This window comes from Oikopleura dioica, chromosome XSR (assembly GCF_907165135.1).
Source record: "Oikopleura dioica chromosome XSR, OKI2018_I68_1.0, whole genome shotgun sequence".
NCBI classification, from domain to species: domain Eukaryota; kingdom Metazoa; phylum Chordata; class Appendicularia; order Copelata; family Oikopleuridae; genus Oikopleura; species Oikopleura dioica.
In genome coordinates, this window is record NC_137294.1 from 9096105 (window position 1) to 9118171 (window position 22067).

Consider the following 22067-nt stretch of genomic DNA (forward strand, 5'->3'; position numbering starts at 1 on the left):
TTATAATTTTGAGATTAAAATATCAATGATGATTTTTAAGCAGTGAGCGAGAACAATGTTCTCTGAAAATGACATATTCTTATTCCTGTGGCTATGATACCTTAAACTTGCACGCGATAATAATTTTAACGGGGCATTTGGTTCTCACGAAAAGAACATTTTTCTTATCGCATGAAGTCGAGGTAAAAAAAGCGCCAAGAATAAGACGAAATTGTCAATGTAAATTAAATAGAAAAATTCTTAGGCCAAGGGGTTTCTATTGGCGCAAAGGTGGTAGGGGTTTTATATCAAGAGAAAGGAGAACAATTAAATAGGGCAAAGGATGGCAAAGAAGTATGAACTAAAGGAGTATATAACTGAGTGATATAAGTGTAGAAAGTGAGTATGGATAAAGGGGAGTTGAACTAAGAACTTGAACTTAAGGAGAGGAGGAAATTAAAATAATGTTTCCTAAGGAGTAAATGGATACGCAATATTTTAAGCAAAATAACGGCGAAAGTTAAACTTCGAACGTGAACCTTAGGAACTCATTCGAAATTGAAAAGAGCGATTTCACTCTAAGGAATGTCAAAGTAATCAAGGTTTCCTGATAAAAGAAAGATGTAGCAAGAAAGCGAGGAGCATTCACCGCGAGCTAGCACGGGCGTAAAATAGCACAAGCTGCCTTACTGTGTAAATGAGACGAGAAAGATGTTCAGGAGTGGTTAGACAAATATAAAAGAGGACATTCACAAAGAGAATTAAAAGAGCAATTTTGTTTTGGCTTTGAGTAGCGTTGATAGGCTAGTTCTATCCAAGAGGTATTCGAATTTTTAGACGTGGCTAGCTAGCGTGCGCAATCATGCACTACACTAGTACAGTAGATAAAAGATGGACGGAAAGGGCCGTGGTCTTAACGCTAGCGCCAGGCGAATTTAAACAGGTTTTTTTTAACGTTGCACATAATTTGTGGAGCGTTTTTGATGGTGTTAGAGTTGAGATATTTCAATTCTCTCTTTTGCACCTTATTTAGGAGGGTCTGTATTATGTTAAATAAGCTTTTCGTGTCGGCACCATCACTGGTGGTGGAGTAATCACGACATCCAAAATACACAAAAATCATGCGAAAAAATCTTGATGACGTCATTACTCCACCACCAACCTTGGTGCTGGCACCAAAAACTATCAGGATTATTTCGTATACATGTAGAAAACGTCCCTGTATGATAAAAAAGCATATCTGGTGCTTTTAAGGACTTTTCAAATTTTCTTCCACCATTCATACTTTGCCGCGAATTCCCAATTAATGACGTCATTACTCCACCACCAGTGATGCTGCCGACACCAAAAGCTTATTTAACATACTACAGACCCTCCCCTACATGGTGCAAGAGAGATAACCAAAATAGCTCAACTCTAACCCGCGGAAAAATGCTCCACAAAAATGGTGCAACGTTAAAAAAAACCTGTTTTAGTCTTCAGGCGAAGGTGAAAAGATCTTCGGTGTTGCTAGATCGAGTGCGCATTCCAACCATCGAGCGCGTGTTGTAAGCATGAGCACCACCCATGACTCGGATTTTTTTCGGACTGGAGTCTTTGCTGAATTACAACCTTCTATGGCCGTTCAAATGCAAAAACGACTTACGTTCTTTTTATAATCACGTAAGGGTCGACGGGAGCTTTCACAGGGGACTTCTTTATCGGCGTTTTGTGCACTTTATTGTCCAAAGATCTTGCCGCCTAAAAAAGTCTGTAACAGAGTGTCGCTTTCGTGATGTCTTACTCTCGTGCTAATTGCCTTCTTATTTCTAGGGGTCGATGGCATCAGACGCTTCGCTCGCTGGGCTTTCTTCGAGCGATAAAATCTAGGCACATGCTTTGCAGCTACGGGCTCCCAGCTATACTGAGAGTCAGGTGCATCAGCCGAAGAGAGAGGCCGATCAGCGGCGAAATCGTAGCCCCACCGAGCCGAGGCTTCTTGGATCTCCTCTTAATTCGTTCATTTCAATCAACAACAACTTGCGATACTTACTTTTCTCGAGTTGACGAAAATCGCCATCAATGCGTTCTGAGCATCTGCTTCCAAAAAGTGATCTTCTAGCGCCACGCTTGGGGCTTCCCGCCGACTTCATTTTCTAAAGAGTCAAAATATGTGAGTTTGTTCATTGAAGGTAGGATAAAAATTTCGAATAAAATCAAAGTTTAAGAAATATCAGATAGGTAAGTGAAAATAAATAGTTGATTGTTACAGAAAATTTAACATCAAAAGTTTTAACACAATCAAAAGAAGAGATAAAAAACAGGGTACATGATCGAGTGCTAAAGGCACTTTAAAACACAGGGAATGAATGTTTGTAAATTGGTAAAAATTCTATGAACAGGAGGAGACATCATTCCGTCTCAACATGGGAAAGAACCGCGGAAAAGCCCGTCAGGAGTTTGATCGCCGTAGATCGCATTGAGTTTAATTGATCACTAATTCGACTCGAATCGGATTCAGACTCGTCGCTTTTGCCGCAGCCATCTTTATCAAAGAGGAGCACCGCCAAGTCACCGAAGGAGTGTTCTAGTTCCTCGCGTGTTAACTCCCTCTTTTCTTTCCGCGAGGGCGTCGTGTCCGAGTTGTCTTAATTCATAAATGAGATTTCGATTTATTCATATAAAGCCTATAAAAAAACATGTCCACTAAACTTTTCATCTCTTAATTACGAGGGGTCATTACCGTAGTTAAGCTCAAAGCGTTCATCTCTGGAATAACTGGGCTCGTCTTCTTGTGAAGCAGAAAGCGGAGAGTTCTGATAAGTTGAATTTAATCGGCTTGTAGCGCCATCGAACGATTCGCGAAGATTGAGCTCAGCACTTGATAAGTCATCCATAGTTTGATACCATTTCCAAAGACTGCCACTCTCACGGCCTGAAACGAAATGTAAGCATTTTGAAGAAACGGCGAACGCCGTGGGAAGCAATGCGTTTTCGTCTTCTCAACTAATTTGATGCATTCTCAGCTAACGAAACAGGAATGATTTTAGGAATTACCGTCATCGACTGCCTGTTTTCTATTTCTGAACTGCGTTTTCAAGTTTTGTAGCTTGGCAGCCAGTTGCTCTCGCTCGTAAGTTCCGTCGCCGTCCAGTCCGCACCTTCTATTCATCTCATCCGCCACCTGAACCATGATTGCATCAAAAAACAGAAACAAGTTTACCTCTTGGAAAGATCCTTTTCCCAGCCGACCTGAACTGAGCATTCGATTTTGAAGAACGAACTTGTAGCAGTCGAGGAGTATTTCGACGTGGGCGTCGGGCATGCGCCCTCTTCTTTCGGATCCTAAATTTTTCGGATAGAATCACTCTTTCTCGCGAGGAACTCATAATAATGCTACGTTTGTGTGTTACTAAAAGACCTGATCTGCAGAATACAATTTGTTGGTGTTTGTTAACTTAAAAGTCAAATAGAAGGCGACCCTTTTTTCGCTTGATTCAGGTCTAGCAGACATACTTGCGCATCAGTGCGTCTGGGGTCGGCAACCCATCTTTCAAACAAAAGATGGGAAAGGGAAAGATGGGTTTTCCGAAAGATGGGAATGGTGGGAAAGATGGGTTCAAAAGATGGGAAAGATGGGTTACAGAAAAGATGGGAAAGGTGGGTCACAAAGATGGGAATGTTGGGTCCCAAAGATGGGAATGATGGGTTTTAAAAAACGGAAAAATTTGTTTTCCAGAAAATGAGCGACAAATTTAATTTCATTCAAGGGCAAAACCCATTTTTCCCATCTTTCCCATCTTTTGCAAACCCAACTTTCCCATCTTTCAGACCAAAAGATGGGTGAGGGAAAAAGGGCAAAAACCCATCTTTCCCACCTTTCCCCTAACCCACCTTTCCCATCATTCCCATCTTTGAAAGATGGGTCGCCGACCCCAGCAGTGCGTGATGATCGAATTCTGCTAGCTTGAGTTCACAAAATACAACTTCCTTGGCGGAATTTACCTGGCAAGGAACCGTTCGCCGACGGATACGTGCTTGTCTGCTTTTTGTCGAGATCGAAGAGACTGGCGTCGACTTGGGAAGCGTCAATGAACCGCTCGCGTTCGCCCTTTCCTCCGCTACTTTCCGCATTTTCGTCCGTGCCAGAAGCGATTTTAACCTCGCGCTGTCCTCCTGAGAATAACTTCTTCTCCGGCGGCTCTAGGCTCTCCGATTCCGTTTGGTTTCTTTTCAGCTGAATAAAATGCTCAGTTCTTGGAATAAAACTTGTGGAATGAAAAGTTCCTGCGATTTTTAGTTCCGGTCTGCTAGTCACTGGAGCTTATTTTGCACAGGCTTTACCTTTCGATGAATTCCGTCGATAGATGGGATCATCACTTGTGAAACTTGTGCAAAGGTAACTGTGGCTGCATTTACTCTGCGTAAAGTAACTACGTCTCTGACAGTAACGTACTTTTTCGGACAGGCGTTTCATCTGCTTTTTCCAGCGCCAGGAGGAAGGGAGTCCGTTTCTTTCCTCTTTTTCGATTTCCCTTTTGAAGCTAGAAACGAGCAGCGAAATGCGATCGACGACCTGGTCCGCTTTGAGTTCGTGCTCCAGCTGCAACTCTGCGCTGAGCAATTTCGCCGCCTAAACTACTCTTTCAGAAGATCACTCGACAGAAATGGATGGAGCGCGAAATTTCCAGCACCGAAATTCAAAACTTGACGAAATTTCCGACTTCCAACCTTTCCATGGTCAACGTCGCCTTGCTCGGCTTGAGCAGCTAGAATCCTCAGCAACGCTTCGGTCTTGTCTTTCGTCCAGAACTTCTGGAAGGTCTCGCGTTTGTGCCGCGCCGAGAACGCTGTTCCGTCTTCGTCGAGTTCCTGTTTCTTGGAAGAGTCGAGCAGAGTCTCTTCTATTCCGCTTACTTCTTCCATTTTGAAGGAGAGCTTCTGGAGTCGGGCGACTTCTCTTGGAAAGACGGGCGCTGTTTGATTCTAGCGCAGGCTTTATTTACATGGGCGCGAGGGTGTTTATAAGTTGAATGTTGCGCCAAGCTGCCTTTCATTTTTCGTTCACCTACGAGCAAGGAGCTTCGAAAACTTTCGGAAATCTGATCATTTTTGGACGAATGGCGCGCACAACCAAAATGCGCGGCGACCAATCGAAAGCCTTGCTCGGGGCACAAATGGAGCACGTACTGGCGCGTAGTAGCGCTCTTCTCACGTACCAACTCGCCCCAATCCAAAAAGGTTGAGAAAAAGGAAAAATCACTTCCCGCCGCGCAAACAGCAGTTCCACTTCTCTCTTTGCTTTCTCACATTCGCCGAGTGGAAGGGAGGTTCGCGTCTTGTGAACTAGCCCCGCTTAGGTGGCGACAAACAGCACAGAAGTAGTCATGCTTGAACGGACATCCTCGGGAATATCATCTCCGAATAGTCCCTTACTCTTTCTTTAGTAACATGGCGTTTTTGAAAATACTTTATTGTCTAACACAGAATCTGACTTAAGACTAAAAACGAAGGCAGTTGACGCTGCTGTAGTGATGCTGAGGGTGAATAGGATTTAATGAGATTTAGAAAAAAGACGCAGAAAATATCCAAAAATGTGTCAGGAAAAAAATTACACAAAGAGTTCGATCAACTGCCGAAGGGAGTATTTCTTTCGGCACTTGGGGCAATGGTTGACGACTTGGTTCGGGCCCGGCATTCTTCCGTACACGGAGCATGCAGCCATCTCCAGACACGGCCTGCAAAACGGATGTCCGCAGGGAGTCGTCACTATCTAAAAAGAAGCGAAATTGAAAAGAAACTTTGAGCAAAAAAAATACCTTTTTGCCGCTGCTTCTGATTTCGGCCATCGTTTCCATGCAAATGTTGCAGGAGAAGCCAATGTCTGCTGGTGGCGGCGGAGGAGCGTTCCTTGAATCGGGCTGGTTCGTCAGCGGAATCAGTTCTTTCAGAACTATCTTTGGTCGCTTTCTAGCTGCTTTCACGGGTGCTTTCGGACTCGGTTCTAAAATTGATTGATGAATTACCCAAATCCGTCCAAAAGAAGAAAACGGCATGAAAATAAAATACTATTGATTGTTCGTTACTTCATAATCGAGTTTGAAAATCTCGAGCAAAAAATGAGCGAATTTGACACGGTTCTTACTTTGCTGAGGAAGGTCAGTACTGGCACTGCTCATCGATAAATGAGGGTTAAATAGAGTTCGAGGAAGATAACCCCCGAAAACGTGAACCCCGCTTATATGACTTCGAAACGCTCTCGATGAAAATAGAAGCTCTTTTTTAACTTACTTACGAAAGAAAAAGAACTAATTTCGAAGCCCGTTTCTAAAATAATTCCAAAACGTACTTTTTTGCGGCTCGTTCTGTCGACCGCCGTTAGCAGCAGGAGCACGGTCTTCTTCTTCATCGCTGTCGTCGATCGAAATGACGGTTTGGCTGAGGCTCGGGCGCTTTTTCGCTCGTTGATTCTTGTTATTGGTATTTGTAAGGTCGACGCAAACGGGCAGTTCTCCTGATTCTTCCGAGTCGGAAATGCTAAAAAGAAAAATTAGTTTAAACGAGCGACACTAAAGAGAAAAAATACCAAATTATGCCTGAGGAGTTTGCCGAGGAGTTGCACGAGGAGGTGGAGGGACTGTCAATTGCGTCCAGGTCCAGGATTTGCTTTTTGTTTACTTTCGTTCTGTTCCTTGCGGAAACTGATTTGGTTGCCATTTGACGAGGTTGTTCTACTGGCGGAACAACTTCTGCTTCATCTAAATCGATTGGCAATTGACAATTGTTGAAGAATAAAAAAGGGAAAGATCGAGTAGCGTCACCTTCGCTAGAGTAAAAAAGAGCGGCTTAATCTCATGGTCGTAATGTTTGCCAAATTATTGTTCATTTGTTAAAAGAGCGCGCTAGAGAAGCCGAGATAATTCAGACAAACCTTGAGAAACTGGAGCAGCGGCGGCGATCTGTTCCGACTGCGGTTGTTCGGATTGAGAAGATGCTTCCAGAGATCTTCGTTGCGAGCGTGTTCGCATCTGTTCCTCTTCGTTTGGAAACGCGACTAGAAATCCGTTAAATTCGTAGAATTTGAAGAGAAAGAGAAGCGGATCTTTCGCTGATCGAATATGAGGTGAAGGTGCACTAAAAATCTACTCCCAGTCCAGATTAATTCCACAACGAAACCCATCACTATTAATTTAACCTTCGTTTAGCATTTCCGTTATAGAATCGCTCATTTCTTCTATATTTATCTGATTCATGCTACCTTATCATATTCTCATCGAACATACAAATTCAAGAAATTTAATTCTAGAAAGTCAAAATCTCTTTGAAACAAAGCTTACCTTTATTCTTCGATTCTTCTTTGCTGAGAGAGAGAGTCTACAAGCTAGTAATTGTAGATTTACTAAAGTTAATCTTCTATTTGTTCTCTAGAATCTCTAGTTGTTGCTCGCTTTAGTTTCGCTTTTTTTCGATTTTCTGGAAAAGGCGCGTTTTGCGCTTTGCTCAAGTCGAGCGCTAATGGCCAAGAGCGCGCTAGGCCAATCGCGCGCCGCTCGAAGCCAACTCCAATTGACCTTCCCTTTTCCTTTTCCCTGAGAACATTCACACTATCTACAGAACAATTTTGCCACTAGTGTCCCTGCAATTAGCTTTTTCTTGAAATCTTAAAATTTTCTATATAATTTATTTAACTTACGAAGTACCTAATTCATTAACCAGCTAAGGATAATCTCTTCCGTAGTTACTGTAAATTCAATTGTAAACTCTGTCTTTTGCTTTGTTCATCGCCCATTTTTCCTTCGTCTATTCAAAGTCTGAATTTCAGACTCTGAAACCTCCCAAAAAAGACCTCGGCTTTTATTGACTTGAGCTCGCGATTTCGAGCCGTTTCGAGCCAAACCGCTGTTTTGCAAAAATTAGAAAATTCAAAATAAGTTATATCCGAACACATCGGATTTTCAAATGAAATGATTTGATTCGCTGCTTTGGAAAAACTAACGACTCGAATTTTCACTTTTCGTTTTTACGAAGTCGAGTTTCGGAGACAAAAGAGATCATCTTTGAAACGAACAAAAGAGCGCTTTTCTTTTTGATAGATTTTAGATTTTGAACTTTGACGAATTCAAATTTGAGTAAAGAAAGAAGCATGAATACGCTTCCAATGAATGCCATTTTTCGACTGCGCAAATATTTGCGAATTTCTATCTGCGATGGGCGTTGAAAAAAACTAAAACCAACATTTCCATTTCAGAGACAGTTTTTTGCCAAATTACTCTACAGAAAGCGACACATTCGTTGAACACGGTTTCAAAATTATTTTTAAAAAACAGTACTCATTTTGCCAACTTTTCAATTTCCATGTTTTCGCTTCTTAGAATGTTTCGTCTGACATCTCGAGCGAGCAGCAGATCAGCTTGTAGTTCGGTCGAAGCGCGACTTGAAAAGCTCAAGGGAGGATCGGTCGACTTCCAAGTCAACAAGAACATCGGTTACATCAGGTTCTTAGACAACCCCTTTTTCAGTCTTTTCAATTGCTTTCGATTCAGGATTAACAACCCGAAGAAATTCAACGCTCTCACTGGCAGGAATGGGTTCGAACGAAGAATTCTGCTCTGGAAGAAATTAAAAAATGGAACCCGAAAAGTATGATGCTCGATTTGGCGCGAGTACTCGACGAGGTGGACAAATTCGACGGAACTGGCATCGTCCTCACTGGAGAAGGAAAAGCATTTTGTGCTGGATCCGACTTAAGAAACGGTTTCTAGGGCAGTCGAATCAGCCAACCCACCGGGCAGTTGATATTTTTTTTTTTTTTGCTTTATTGAAGATGAATTTCGCGGTAGAATTTTTTAATCCGATTTTATTCACAACGGTTTTTCCATTATTTTCAAATCGAGTAAATTTATTTATCCGTTTCTCAGTTTTTATTTAAAAAAATGGGATTATCACAAAAAACACTCCCTTAAAATGAAACTACTCGGCACTAGTCTAGGCAGTCGATTTTCACGTGAGCTTGAATAATTACGTACTAGCCCTGATTTAGCACAGTTACTATTTTCAGAGTCAATTTTTGTAGAACTGATCTAGCAGCGCAAAAACGGCTAAAATGAAACCTTTTGTAAAGTTGCCTTTCGGAATTCGGGCAAGGCTTCGAAAGTTCATCCCTTGCGAATCTTTTTATTAAGTACCCCAGAAGATGGCGTTAAAATGGCTCAATTTATGCATGCGGCAACGAATCGGTTGTATTCGAATGACAATCAACTCACAGTTTCTTTTATTAATGGTCCAGCATTCGGGGGCGGCTCTGAGTTAGCGACAGGGAACGTTTGGATAGAGTCGAGTACCTCCCTGGAACTCGACCAGACATAAGACAAAAACATTAACGCGAAAATAGAGAAGGCAACTTTTCCGAAACGCCCCAACAGCCACCGATTTGAGAATAGCCGCTCCAGAAGCAAAGGTTTCATTTAACGTTCGATTAAAACATCTTTGAAAACTGATGCTTTAGTTGGCCACTGTTCACAAGAACCTCGCCCTTCAGGAGCGAATCTCAATTTTCGAAATTTTCGTGTGTTTTTATATCCCTTTTTTCGTGGAATCAGTTAATAATTGTAGTTATCTTTGTTTACAATTAATGACGGCGCAAGAATAAGCTTAGACTGTCTTGTCTGCCCTCTTCTGAATTCATTTAGGCAAGAGTGAGACTATCAGCAGACACTCGGATATTAAACCGCGCCAGACATTTTTCTTTCTCCGGCGAATTAGAAATGTTGCATCGGAGTGTTCGGTAGAGATTCGTGTTCACAGCCAGGCTGGGCTGGTGCTACTCGTCTTGTTAGGTTCCGTGTTCAATCATTAATGATTCAGTCAGCCACTTAGAAACACTGACTTGGAGCTTGATGAATTATACATTTTCTAAATTGAATTTTTCTTTAGTTAAGAGTATTTCACCGATCAACAAGTCAGCCTGATCGACAGAAAGAGAGCTCAGCTATGAATCATGATTAACAGGCTGGTCGGCGCTCAGAACGCGCTATACATGCTCAGCACCGCCAAAGTCTTCAACGCACAGGAATTAGTTGATATTGGCTTTTGTGTCCCAGAGATTATCGAAGATATTGAAGTCAAGGATTAAATTATGTTTTTCCAATGACCCGAAAGGCTTTCTAGAATCGATTTAGTTTTCTTGGAGGGCTACTCTGTTCGTTCTTTTTTTACTGTTCTCTCACGGGCTCTACTTGTCGCAAAGGTATTTAATTATAAATCAACTTTCGAGTTCATAGCCTAGCGCCGGGCTGGATCATATTTTAGTCACGGCCAATTTCAATAAGGAATCCAAATTCCAAATCCTAACCCCCCATGTTTTTGTGCTCGTTGGAAAGAGCGTAAAAAGTTACGTCAGAAAAAAATAGTTTTAGAGGCTGAGTCATCATTGATGACGTCATGGCGGCTGGTTGAAGTTCCAAAAGTCCCAAAAGTTTGATACGCTCTCATTTTTTTTTCCACAAATGGAAAATTTGAGTTCAATACTGGAAAATGATCGCCTTGACCTACTCTAGGTGAAGAGCTATATATGAAATATCCAACTCTAGAAAAAAAATTTTTTTTTTCGATTTTTTCAAAATTTCAACCTAAAAATGTTGAATTGCAATAGAATACTTCCAAATAATGAAATAAAGCATTTAAATTTGTTTCCTGGTCACAAAAATGATCATTCAAGGTCATCCGGGGTCATTTGAGGTCACAAATCAAAATAAAATTTTGCGCATTTTTGACTTTTTAACAAAAAATGCGCGCAAAAATCTAGGTAAGAGTATTTATTCAAGTGGGTGAAACTCGGCCTGATTGCCGGAGATTTCGTAGGAAACGCATTTTGAACAGAAGTCTGCAGCAGAGAAGAGACAAGAATCGCATAAATCTGGACAGACAGTATTGCTTATATTATACAAGTAGTAGCTGCCGGATCGCTTTTCTTCGACCTTTGCCTTGATCATACGGATACTTCTTTGTCCAGTAATTATTTTCGATCCGTCGCTGCCCTTTTTCGAAAGCTTTCCCATATTCATAAAGAGATTGTCATGTACCATCATAATGCGCAAGTCTGTTGGAAGCGGGATATGAGCAAAGCAATGAAAGATGCCATTCGGATCGACCATGTTAGCAGTCAGTCGTTCACCGAGAGAAGGAAGATAATCGCCGAGGCCAATAGCAGGAATACATTTCCCATTGAGCTCGTCGCGCTTCATCATTGTTTTCGCATGCCCTCCAACACCATCGATCTTCGATCAAGTTCAATAAATAGAGGAATGTGTTGATCCCTTACCGTGCTTTTCCCGTGGCGACTTTGTTTGAAAACTTTGCATACGGGAAGGCCCCATCCATCCTCGTCAGACACATCAGAAAGTACTTTCCACGATCGATAATCCTACATATGATGTAAACAAACTGCGCCGAATTCTTCATTACGCGCAAAATTATAATTTTGCGCAGATTTTTATTCTGCGCAAATTTTTGAATAACAAAACTTACGACAGCCTGGTCGCTCATGAGAATCGCACGTTCGTAGCCCTCGAAAACTTCATTGTCCTCGATGTATTTTAAGCATTTCTGGAAGTGAAGCTTTACAATATGTCCGCCCTTTTTCGAATAAGCATTGCTGTCGTCTTTCCAATACATCAAGCAGGAATTGAATCTTCTTCTCGTTAGTTTACCATCGAGCATAAAATATCCCCAAATGGTGAAACAATGGATGACAAGCTCGTCGTTGTTACCGCGAAGCGCGTTCTAAAAAATCATAATTTTGCGCAAAGATGGAGGGCGAATTCACATTTTGGGTGACCGTTCCACCAGTTTTCCCGGCACTGTATTCTCCACTGAAATCGCATTCACAGATCAAAGCGGTTGGAGGATGGATTATTCCGCGTCTCAATTTTGTGCAAAGATGGCCTGTATGTCGCGTCTCATTATGATGAAAAAGATCGTTCTTGCAACGTTGCGCAGCCTCAATCAGTAGTTCCTGAAATCGAATAAAATTTTGCGCATTTTTTCATTACAAACTTTTGCGGAAAGTGTTTTGGTTTGCGCAATGTTTTTGAGAATTCTCCTCTCATTGTCTCTTTTCCTTGCAAGATCAGCCATCACTTTGACATAAAACTTCGGCAAGACATCGGTTGACGTGTCTTCCATGATGTCTTTGATCTTCTTATATTTTTCTGAAAGCGCAACGTTGATTTCGGCTTTTGAGTTGGGACCATGAGAGCAGCTAAATTTTGCGCAAGCATCATCGAACACTCCTAATGAAGGATACAGCGGATCGTCACAGCCTTTAACCTCCATGAGGAATACGATGACTTCCTCAATTGAAAGATTGCGTTCCGTGATCTTCAGAAGGAATAAGAGATCGGCAACTTAAAATCAATTATGGAAATTTTGCTTAAAAATTCAATATCTTTACCTCTAGACAATGTGTTTCGCAAAGAAAAACAGGGTGCGCATAAGCACGAATATTCATCTTTGACTTTTGGTTCAACAAAAAGAGGCGGAATGAGCTGTTTGAACTGAAATGCAGAGATTTGAGGCTTTCCGTCTCTGCATCTCTCCTTGTTGAATTCTTCGCAAAGCAAAGAGAATTTGTTGTGCGCTAACCTCCGATCGCAGCGAAATTTCTTTTTGACAGGCTTTGAATAATTTTGCGCATTTCCTGGCTCTTCCGCTTCTGCTCCCGGCTCGTCTTCCGCAAGGTTTTGCCGCTCATCTTCTGGCTCTTCATGCGCAAAATTTTGCGCGTCTTCATCCAACGCCTCATCCTCTGGCTCTCTTTGCGCAAAATTTTGCGCGTAATCATCGATCGGCTCATCTTCTGGCTCTCTTTGAGCAAAATTTTGCGCGTCTTCATCGAGCGGCGGTTGATTGTTCTCGTCGTTGTTGTCATCGGCTTCTTCTGGACTTGCAACTTCAAACTGTACTACTGAGTAAAGCTTGTGGTTTTCTTCTGACATGAAGACGCGAAAGAAGTTTTCCGATGTTTTCTTCCGGAGACGCTGCTCATAGAACTCAAATATATCCGTCTCCGGCGCTTCATCGGAGTGGAAATATAAGTACTGAAGGACAGAAGAGATATCTTCATCGGTGACTCCGCGCATTATTTTTCCGTGTTGGTCTGCTTCTTCATCGGCAATTTCATATATCTGTTTTTCTTTCAGAAGAAGCGCCTCTTCGATGTGATGAACTGTCATGGTCTGAGGATGTTTTGGCTCTTTAAAAGGCTCTGATAGATTATTGAAGAATTTAACGAATCGGTTTTGAGTTTTTCGATCAACGCCAAACATGAATGACTCGGGAAGCACGCACGCTAAAGCTTGAATTTTCATCTTGTGGGGGATGTGGAACCAATGTTGCGCAAAATTTGAGTTGAAGCTGTTCTCCGGGACTTCACTTTTTCGTTCGTTGTAAATAGCTAACATTGCTTTGCTCAGTTCTGCTGAAGCTTCGCCGAATTCCTTGTCCTTAATTTTGCGCATTCGTTTCACCATGTTCTCAATCGACTCCCGAGTTTCATTTAAGCTTTCTTCGCGAGCATATTCGTCATCAGAAGGATCACTCGGCTTAGAGACACTCGACCCATCTGTTGATTGTGAGCTGTTTGTTGAGGAACTCTGATGACCAGCGTCATGATCAATTTCGACTCCTAAGTTAATTTTGAATTTCTGAGACTCCGAAAAATCGCTGTAACAAAAATTTTGCGCGTTTTAAAAAAATGCGCAAAGTTTTCAGTTTACCTTCCAGTCCGTCGCGAAGGCTCTGTTGGGACTCAGCTTGCTCTTGCGAATTTCTTTTGCTTTCTTCTATAATTTCTGTTGCCGGATCACAGAAAAGATAGTGAAGAAGAAGCTCATCGGAATCCTTGAAATTCTTTTCAGCGCAAAACGAGCAGTCAGGACCAAGTTGAAACGACGCGTGATTCTCTAACACTTGCTTCTTCGAATGGACTTCCTCCAATCTGCCGAAGATATCAGCAACTGCGATGCATTGATTGTAGTGTGTTCTGACTCTTAATTTTCGCGCACGAGTGACTTTCTCTTTAGAACTTCCTATGTTATCGTTGCATAAAAAGCATTTATGATAGAGCCTTGTGGATTTGTTTATGTCCCGATGAAGAGTAAATTTTCTCAGCGACTCATCATTTTCAAAAGGGTATTCAAGCATTCTATAACATTTTAATAACTATCTCTGATAATTAAATAACAGAATAAAAATATAAAAAGGAAAAATAAATTTGCGCAAAATTTTCTCTGTCGAATTGTCCTCAATAGTGATCTGACTCTTCGAAATGCGAGCAATGTCCGCTCTTATCAGCGCGCATTATTGGTCGGCGGCTTGCGCAAAATGAATCATCAGGTTTCGCCTGGAGCAAAGCATAAATCTACCCCGAGAAATGCGCAGAATTTCTCAAAAATAGAAAAATGCGCAAAATTTTATTTTGATTTGTGACCTCAAATGACCCCGGATGACCTTAAATGATCTAGAGTTTGATCTTTCATATATAGCTCTTCACCTAGAGTAGGTCAAGGCGATCATTTTCCAGTATTGAACTCAAATTTTCCATTTGTGGAAAAAAAATGAGAGCGTATCAAACTTTTGGGACTTTTGGAACTTCAACCAGCCGCCATGACGTCATCAATGATGACTCAGCCTCTAAAACTATTTTTTTCTGACGTAACTTTTTCCGCTCTTTCCAACGAGCACAAAAACATGGGGGGTTAGGATTTGGAATTTGGATTCCTTATTGAAATTGGCCCACAGAATCGAAATAAAGTACATCACGTGATAGACAGTATTGACGTAACATCTATCTAGAGAAGCAACACTTTTAATCCTAAAATCCAGAATGGTCAGAAAGACACTTGTCTTCAGTGGATAGGGAAGGGGTCTCCGAGTCTGATACTTTTATTTTGACTTTAGCTGGATAATTAATGAAGCCGTTAGTTATTGCAGACTCTCATTAGAAATGTTATTCGTGTGATGAAGTCTAATGCCAGAAATGCTGTTACGGTGGGCTGGCTACTCACTGATGAAATAATAATTTATTTAGCTTTCCCTTGATGATGCATTTGGCGAAGAAAAGGGAAAGGGGAGTGAATTTTATTGCATTTTGCATTTGCGCTAGACGAGAAAATTTCACGACCACGATTCAAGAGAAACTTTGGCAGACTTATTGGACAGCCAGCAAACGTAGAAGCGATCGCTGCCTTGAAAAGAAAACTCGAGAGGGATTGACTGTTCGTTTCTGTTTGATTTTGCGACTGAAAACGCTCCGATTCTAACGCGTTTCTTATTTAGATGTACTGAGACTAAAGAAAAGGAACAAAATGGATCGTGAAGAAAACACTTTATTAACGCCTCTCAACACAGCGAAGCCCGCTCTTGTGCCTGGTAAATGATCGGAATAAAAACAAGAAGCATTTATAGCGGATTTAGGTCTCTCCGCACATGGACTTTCCGCATTCAACCCATTTGGCATTTCCTCGTTGACAGAAAGGACGCTCTCCTCTGATTTGGGCTTGATGAATGGCACCAGTGCTTACTCGCCGTCTAGTTCGCCCAGTCCCTCCAATGCCATCGGCGCAAGCTGGCCAAAGCACAGGCAATCGCCCCAGAGTGTCCCACCGCGAGATCTTTTCACCAGTAAAAGCTCCACTCTTCCATGGGCCAGCCCTGTCCCACCTAATCATCATGATTTAAACGGGACTACAGGAATGCGATGAAAGAACAATTAGTAGCTAATATGATAATATTGTTCGTTGAATGGAAGTTCATTATTTTTCTAATCGTCTAAAAAGGACAGTTTGAAGCGCCCCTACCGCAGACCCCGCAGACGCTTGATATGATCGTTCTTCAACTAGAAAAATTTGGAATTCGTCTGACTCCTGAGCAGAAAATGTTGAAAGAACAATATGGGAAACGCGCTGCCGAATCTTTCAAGCATCACTCGCCCATGTCGCCAACTCTCGGCGAGTCTAGTTTCCTTGCTCCAAACTTGAAGCACATGGCAAGTCGATTTGATATATCCCCTATCTCGTATACTCAAGTATTAATGAACTTTAAACATAGAAATAGACAACGAATGTTTAGAACAACAAGAGCGACGGAGAAAGTATGTCAGTATTTCCTTCTGCACACGATTTTGACGGCTTTTCAAATGGCAACACATCTTATTCTGCTCCTGTCGAGAAACGAGGCAAATCATCGTGGGATTCGGGGACTTCTTCTTCGATAGGGTCGCCCAACTCCAATCGCCCGGTTAAGCCAATTGGACCGATGAGTAACCGGCCAGCTGGATCTGGCTTTCCCTCACCCGGTTCTATTGGCCAGGATCGGCCGAAGCAAAAGCATGATCAATGGGGACTGAATATGGCAGATGAAGGGAGCACAGGCAAGCTTACCGCATCATCAATCGCTAACTGCCGATTTTAGAAGATTTGTCGAATGTGAATTTCATCGGCGACAATTTACGACGCCGAGTAGAAAGCTTACTCGCTTCAGACGATCCGGATGAACTTGATTTCACGGAAGACATAAAAGACGCGAAGAAAAGACTTTCGGAACAAAAGTGGAATATCGAAAACTACGGTGCTGCTCGAGAATCGCCGCCTTCTACGACGCCACCATATCATCATCCACCACCTCCAAAAACTTTGAAGGATGTTATCGCCTCTAATAATACCGCATCATCTGAAAAACGTAACTTACATCTTTGCTCAATTCCTTTGCTAATTTTTTTAGCCTCTCCTGCTATTAAAGCCGACTCGAGAGAGAAGATCGCCGCCACCGTTGCTGAGCTTTCTCGTCGCGATTCTAGCGATCACCTTCAAGGCCACGAACTCATCCAGGCCGAGCAGACTGGAATTTTAAACGAAAAACTTGCGCAGGGCTTTAAATTCGCAAGAATTTGCTCTGTCTGTTTCCTTCAACGAAGGGTATTCACTTTCAAGGGAAAAGCGCTTGACTATCTTCTCGTAGGTTGGATTTGATGGATTCGACCATCTCCCTCCTCCTGGACATCAGTGCGCGAAGAATGTCTTAGTTGTCCGCTCTAATGACTCTAAAATTTGGAAACGCGTGCGTAATATGCCTCATCATATAGATTATCGTGGTCCTTTTCTTCTTTGCAGACACATATCACAGGTAGACGATTATGGCAGCTGCAGTGTCTCAGGGAGCCGCGTTTTAGAACGAGGCGTGTCCATATAACGACGCTTGTACATTTTGCTATAACGAAGAAGAGAAAGAAATTTGGTCTTATGAACGACGCGGCCTTTTCAACCGAACTCGTCTCTTCACCGACCCCGTTGTGGATCCTATCGCTCATTTCCTCCGCCAATACAGTGGCTTCTTCTTCACCTGCAACGGTTCACATCTCGACGATCCTAGTGCCTGTAATTGTACCGAAGAAACGGTAAGAACAAAAGGGAAAACGCAAACATTTAATTAATTGGTATAGCTCTACTATCAGTCAAATATGGGTCAGCGGCCAAATATCATTCGGGACACACCCGATGGTAAAACTATGGAACTTTGTCGCTACTCGAGCACAAATAGATGTAACCGCGGCGATCACTGTTATTTTGCGCACAGGTACAAACAAGCTACTGCAGCAGTGGATTTCCATGAACGATAAATTCAGTATGGTCGAATTGGATGCGTGGAGAATTTTCGTATCACACGGAGTTTTGCCTGATGAGATTTTAGCCACCGCAAACAGCCTTCAGTCGCCCAATTCGGGCTCCCCTGCTCCCTTTTCTTCTACCTTTAATTTCAAGCACAAGTGGATCTGTTCGAGCTGCCACAAAAACGGGCAAACTGTAGAACGAAAAGGTAAAGCGCGCACAACTTCGGCCGATGATTTAAATTTTAGGAAAAACTAATTACTGTTCTCTTCCACGAAATTCTCACAGTTGGAGGGACCCCTTATTATACGTCTATATTGGTAAGAAGCCGTAAACTTACGCTTGTCGGACACCTTTATTTCAGAAAAATGGTCGCTAGTGAGAGATTTATTAACGGTGTTCAATAAAAATAATGCAAATTTACCTTCCACATTCGTCGTTTGTAAAAATATTCGCGATAAAAGTCGGTGTGATTATGGGTAAGTCCAGAGCGTTCCCTTCTTTCATGCTTACTTTTCTGTTCAGGGAAGTTTGTCAATTTTCGCATTCTGATGAAGAGTGCAAAGTTTGGAATTATATGAAAGAAAACAATAGTAAGTGCAGTTTCAACAGAACCTGTCTAACCGTCTGTTTTAGTCAAAGGACTCAAAGATTTATATAAAAAAGTATCGAAGGTGTGAGTGCCGCAAAATTATTATTCTACCACAAAATTTACCCCTCTTCATTGGTCTCCTCTCCTTCTCCAAGCCCTTCAATTAAGAAGGGCTGACTGGAACTGTGCGAGTGCCTTCCCAACTTGATCATACTTGCTGCTCCTTCTTTCCGTTTCTTCCCAAGTCTCCACCAACAGTGCACTCACCTTCTTTGGGAACTGAGCACCGTTTCTCTCAATCTTTGGTCAGCTTACTAATATCAAAATCCTTCTCGCGGAGGAAACTCACTTCTTCTGCCCCATTTTTCTCTGATTTTAAAATTATTAATAAATGAAATTATTATTTTAAGTATTTTTTTATTGCTATGAAAACAAACCTCGATTTGTCTGAAAAAATTATTCTGTATGAAACCCATTTCTTATAGAAGTATCTCACATCGTAATTAATGCATCCTGAGTCTACAATTATATCTACTCGTAGATTTTAGAATTAAAAACTGCATCTCAAGTGCGACGAACAAAATATTTAACTCTGAAGCGAGTAAAAGCAATCACTGACGCCTTTTACGTTCGAAAGTCACCGTTTTAGATTTCACGGCGAAACTTAGTTGATTGAAGTTCTCGTTTCTATTTGTGTTTGAGTCAAAATATCCAAGTGCCTTTTAATTAGATTCCCTAATTAGTAAATTTCATCAGCAATTGTTTTAAGTTGTCCTTTTCTCTTTTGTCAGATTGGACCATTCATTCTCCCGATTCTCCGCAAATTCCCGAACAAAAAGTATTAAGCTACTTACAGAACTAGTGCTGTTCGTATTTTTTTACTCTGCTCACTCCTCTAACGTTCATTCCTCCTATACATCGTATCGAAGCCACGTGAGTTCAATTATATGTTTTATTGTGGCCAGCAAAAAGTATTTACTGAAATTTGTTTACGAATAAAAAATGAACCAAAAATGGAAGCATAGGAGCTTTTTTTTATCAAAATAGACTCTCTACATATTTCTCTAGTCCGCATCTTGGTTATGCACGAATTTATCACCATATTAGCAGCGGATAGTTAGATCCTAATCATACCATTAGTATTAGGCAGGTGCTGTGGCGTATTTCTTACAATCTGATTGCCTCTCAGCGGGATACCGCTGTATAAACTGTCAGTTTGGTACGAAGGAATGCGAGTAAAATTACATTTTTCGAAAGAATGCCGAGAAAAAAACGCACAAGCAAAGCAATAGTAATTAAAGATGAATTCGAAGAGAAGCCAAATGGTAAAACTAAAACGAAGACAAAGATTTAAATCTCTGTTCAGGCAGATCGAAGAAGAAACGAGTAGAGCCTCCCCCTCCTGATCTGGACTTCGAAAGATGTTGGAGACAACCATTTGCTCTCTTCAAAAATGAAGTTGAACGGCTCGGACGGGAAGTTGGTGCCTCCGAAGAACAAAAACTCCGCTTGATGACGAACTGTAGAGACGAATGCCAACGAACGATTATGCGGATCACCGAAAAGAACAGACGAGAACTCTGTCAATATGTGACTGGCAAAGAGAACCTAAGAAAGTATGAAAGAGTTGAGTAGCACAATTTTATTTTTCGATTCAGGTTCAAGGCGACTTTCTCCGAAGACGAAGAAGACCCTATTGACATCAAGGAATTTTTCGGCGATTAAAAAGCTCGGCATTTAGACAATGATAAATTTCCGTGCCTTTTTTCGTTATGTTCACTTTATAGATCAAAAGTTGGTCTAGACTAATTCACACGATTACTTGAGTCTAACTTATAAGCGAAAAAAATACTTAAAAACGATATTTTTATGGATAGATTAACGAAATACTTTTCTTCGCTGATAACAGTCTCCCACTGTCCTTATCAATGCTCCATTCAAAAGCCCTACATTAATTATTTTATCTATTATCACTGCGTATCAAGCGCCACTCACTACCAAATAAAATATTGAAAAACCTAAATTTGCATTAATAATTTATGCATTGATGAGGGCGTTATTTTTCACGCTACAGCAGTAGGGCTTTTAAATTCCGTTTAGCAAAATCTCCGACGGGCTTTTTATGGGGCGAAATTTATTGCCATGATAGGGTAGCACGCCGCTTTAGAAGCATTCTAAAGGGCGGTTGCAAAATTTTTTTGTTTGACATATTTTATTGGAGAATTCATTTTTCTCACAGACAAAAATCAGAACAGAAATTGTGAAATCTCTTCAAATTTTTGCACCATGCATTCAGAGCATGATATCAACAACAACATTTCGAAGTAGGGAATGAACCATCGTGCCTTGACTTTTAATAATAGCTTTCACGTTATATAAATCAAGCCAATCCGATAAGCCTATCGGATGATATACTACAATTTCCAGTATTCGACCTGGTTTCAGGGATCATGGTTGACCTTTGACCTGGTAGTCGCCAACTGGCTTTATGGAAATATCCCTATCCGTAAGTGTTTTCAAGTTGGACTTGCGCGGCCACTCTAGCATCTTGAAGATTATGCAGTTACTTTGTGGGTGCTACCTTCGCAGATAACTATAAGGTCAAGGATGTATACTTGTGGCAATTTTAATCTATCTTACTACTTTGCAAATTAGTAGAAGCCACTGTCGAAATGCGCTCAAAAACAGCTGACCTTGCAAGTTTAATCGTGCTGGTGAGTTATCTGTGTTGATACAATGTCTGTATGACCATCGAATCGGTCGGTCGGGGGATGTATTCTGCTTTGCTAGGCGCTATCGCTCTCCATAGGAGGCAGCTCCAAACTCACCACTGCTGGCCAAGCGGCATTATTTAACGAAAGGGCTTCGACTTGCCAGGGCATTCCTATTTTTGGGAAACTGTTTTCAAGTTTTTGAGCTTCTCGTCTCGTTCAAGGGTGAGCAAAAGTGTTAAAACCAAGACCCGTACCCTACCCCGTCCACTCTTTTTGCGTCTATTTCACTCTCCGCTACGAGTGATCCACTTAATTATTTGCATCGAGCAGAACATTGCCCAGCCCAGATTGGTAAATATTTAAGCCGGATTCAATTGATTTCCGACAACAAAAGCATCGGTGTACCCCGCTATTCTTTCACATAAAATACAGAGAAGATCCCCCTCGTCAGAAAATCATGGAAGCCGAGAACCAACAGGTTTGATCATTTGAAATTTATGAACTTGCAAGTTATATTTAAAGGTAACCAGTTCTGTCACTGATGTTGCTAAGACCTCCGAGCCCCGTGTACCAATTATGGTGAGTTAAAAATAGCCAAACTTCGCGCAGTAAAATAATTCTGACGCGTTTGGAAGAATCTTTCTAACTTCCTTTTAGTCAAGTTATTGTCAACATCGAAACAAAGAAGGCCTCAGAAAACTCAACATCACTCTTGGCATGCGAACCATTGAATTTTGAGTTCCTTCTTTCTTTTTTGTTATATTCTGTTATCTGAGCTATTCTTTTAATTCATATTATTCAACAGCCTTCCTAAGAAACCAAAAAAATCGTTTCGCGACGCGTTACATTTTCGCATTCTACATTTTCATTGTGATTTTCTACTTCTTCCTTTCATACTTTCAATGCTTTCATCCTCGATTTAAATTTTACTTAATAAAATTCAAAAAAATCTACTCGGACTGATAATTCTTATGAAAAAGTTCAGGGAATTTCTTTTCCTTACTTTCAGCCTCTAATATTACATGTACATTAACGCCAGAACGCATAAAATTTTTTCAACGTCGAACGCAGATCGTACCAATTAATTGGTATTCCCCATTTACCCCTTTTTAACAATGAAACTGATTAGCTCACTGTATA

The 22067-nt window shown here is 41.4% G+C and overlaps 5 protein-coding genes and 2 long non-coding RNA genes across 8 annotated transcripts; 3 read left to right on the forward strand and 4 right to left on the reverse strand.

The window, feature by feature from the left end:
- Positions 1-14: 14 nt before the first annotated feature.
- On the reverse strand, positions 15-2111 carry LOC145710259 (uncharacterized). The gene is made up of 5 exons (XM_081787979.1): positions 2012-2111; positions 1763-1968; positions 1625-1719; positions 1450-1578; positions 15-913 (listed from the first exon to the last, which is right to left on the reverse strand). Exons 1-4 carry the CDS (start codon positions 2109-2111, stop codon positions 1458-1460), a joined length of 522 nt encoding a protein of 173 aa, XP_081644105.1. The 3' UTR covers positions 15-913; positions 1450-1457.
- A 25-nt stretch (positions 2112-2136) lies between these two features.
- On the reverse strand, positions 2137-5193 carry LOC145710260 (uncharacterized). The gene is made up of 7 exons (XM_081787980.1): positions 4690-5193; positions 4415-4591; positions 3964-4195; positions 3182-3303; positions 3016-3142; positions 2702-2893; positions 2137-2605 (listed from the first exon to the last, which is right to left on the reverse strand). The coding sequence occupies exons 1-7, from the start codon at positions 4882-4884 to the stop codon at positions 2370-2372; spliced, it is 1281 nt and encodes a 426-aa protein (XP_081644106.1). The 5' UTR covers positions 4885-5193; the 3' UTR covers positions 2137-2369.
- Positions 5194-5490: 297 nt separating this feature from the next.
- LOC145710261 (uncharacterized) lies at positions 5491-7487 on the reverse strand. Its single transcript, XM_081787981.1, has 6 exons — positions 7296-7487; positions 6890-7012; positions 6545-6716; positions 6308-6495; positions 5778-5962; positions 5491-5731 (listed from the first exon to the last, which is right to left on the reverse strand). The coding sequence occupies exons 2-6, from the start codon at positions 6984-6986 to the stop codon at positions 5570-5572; spliced, it is 804 nt and encodes a 267-aa protein (XP_081644107.1). The 5' UTR covers positions 6987-7012; positions 7296-7487; the 3' UTR covers positions 5491-5569.
- A 1587-nt stretch (positions 7488-9074) lies between these two features.
- Positions 9075-10093, forward strand: LOC145710262 (uncharacterized). Its single transcript, XR_014135026.1, has 4 exons — positions 9075-9097; positions 9141-9415; positions 9464-9794; positions 9967-10093. It is a non-coding gene; the product is annotated as an uncharacterized LOC145710262 (long non-coding RNA).
- A 1386-nt stretch (positions 10094-11479) lies between these two features.
- LOC145706578 (uncharacterized) lies at positions 11480-14160 on the reverse strand. Its single transcript, XM_081783998.1, has 4 exons — positions 13734-14160; positions 12410-13642; positions 12013-12362; positions 11480-11971 (listed from the first exon to the last, which is right to left on the reverse strand). Exons 1-4 carry the CDS (start codon positions 14158-14160, stop codon positions 11723-11725), a joined length of 2259 nt encoding a protein of 752 aa, XP_081640124.1. The 3' UTR covers positions 11480-11722.
- Positions 14161-15273: 1113 nt separating this feature from the next.
- Positions 15274-19241, forward strand: LOC145706580 (uncharacterized). Of its 2 annotated transcripts, none has more exons than XM_081783999.1 (14): positions 15274-15387; positions 15433-15706; positions 15793-16042; positions 16087-16387; positions 16429-16695; positions 16738-16931; positions 16975-17139; positions 17186-17410; positions 17456-17589; positions 17639-17829; positions 17870-17941; positions 17986-18100; positions 18147-18214; positions 18258-19241. In XM_081783999.1, the coding sequence occupies exons 1-14, from the start codon at positions 15324-15326 to the stop codon at positions 18299-18301; spliced, it is 2364 nt and encodes a 787-aa protein (XP_081640125.1). In that variant the 5' UTR covers positions 15274-15323; the 3' UTR covers positions 18302-19241. The 2 variants fall into 2 exon arrangements, with proteins under 2 accessions (XP_081640125.1, XP_081640126.1); XM_081784000.1 differs by having other exon boundaries at positions 15793-16003.
- Positions 19242-20398: 1157 nt separating this feature from the next.
- On the forward strand, positions 20399-21897 carry LOC145707489 (uncharacterized). The gene is made up of 4 exons (XR_014134755.1): positions 20399-21149; positions 21292-21405; positions 21450-21506; positions 21585-21897. It is a non-coding gene; the product is annotated as an uncharacterized LOC145707489 (long non-coding RNA).
- The last annotated feature ends 170 nt before the right edge of the window (positions 21898-22067 follow it).

What these genes read in the sequence shown, in the direction of transcription:
- LOC145710259 (XM_081787979.1), bottom strand. Translation starts at nt 2,111, where the DNA reads ATGAAGTCGGCGGGAAGCCCCAAGCGTGGCGCTAGAAGATCACTTTTT. An exon ending in TTTTCGTCAACTCGAGAAAA is followed by an intron (nt 1,969 to 2,011) that starts GTAAGTATCGCA and finishes GAACGAATTAAG; the next exon opens with AGGAGATCCAAGAAGCCTCG. An exon ending in AGAAGGCAATTAGCACGAGA is followed by an intron (nt 1,720 to 1,762) that starts GTAAGACATCAC and finishes AGACTTTTTTAG; the next exon opens with GCGGCAAGATCTTTGGACAA.
- LOC145710260 (XM_081787980.1), bottom strand. Translation starts at nt 4,884, where the DNA reads ATGGAAGAAGTAAGCGGAATAGAAGAGACTCTGCTCGACTCTTCCAAG. An exon ending in AAAACAGGCAGTCGATGACG is followed by an intron (nt 2,894 to 3,015) that starts GTAATTCCTAAA and finishes ATTTCGTTTCAG; the next exon opens with GCCGTGAGAGTGGCAGTCTT. An exon ending in ACGCTTTGAGCTTAACTACG is followed by an intron (nt 2,606 to 2,701) that starts GTAATGACCCCT and finishes TTATGAATTAAG; the next exon opens with ACAACTCGGACACGACGCCC.
- LOC145710261 (XM_081787981.1), bottom strand. Translation starts at nt 6,986, where the DNA reads ATGCGAACACGCTCGCAACGAAGATCTCTGGAAGCATCTTCTCAATCC. An exon ending in AACTCCTCAGGCATAATTTG is followed by an intron (nt 6,496 to 6,544) that starts GTATTTTTTCTC and finishes TTTTCTTTTTAG; the next exon opens with CATTTCCGACTCGGAAGAAT. An exon ending in TCAGAAGCAGCGGCAAAAAG is followed by an intron (nt 5,732 to 5,777) that starts GTATTTTTTTTG and finishes GCTTCTTTTTAG; the next exon opens with ATAGTGACGACTCCCTGCGG.
- LOC145706578 (XM_081783998.1), bottom strand. Translation starts at nt 14,160, where the DNA reads ATGCTTGAATACCCTTTTGAAAATGATGAGTCGCTGAGAAAATTTACT. An exon ending in CCTTCGCGACGGACTGGAAG is followed by an intron (nt 13,643 to 13,733) that starts GTAAACTGAAAA and finishes AAATTAACTTAG; the next exon opens with GAGTCGAAATTGATCATGAC. An exon ending in GCGAAACACATTGTCTAGAG is followed by an intron (nt 12,363 to 12,409) that starts GTAAAGATATTG and finishes ATTGATTTTAAG; the next exon opens with TTGCCGATCTCTTATTCCTT.
- LOC145706580 (XM_081783999.1), top strand. Translation starts at nt 15,324, where the DNA reads ATGGATCGTGAAGAAAACACTTTATTAACGCCTCTCAACACAGCGAAG. An exon ending in GGCAGATGAAGGGAGCACAG is followed by an intron (nt 16,388 to 16,428) that starts GCAAGCTTACCG and finishes TGCCGATTTTAG; the next exon opens with AAGATTTGTCGAATGTGAAT. An exon ending in GTAATTGTACCGAAGAAACG is followed by an intron (nt 17,411 to 17,455) that starts GTAAGAACAAAA and finishes TAATTGGTATAG; the next exon opens with CTCTACTATCAGTCAAATAT.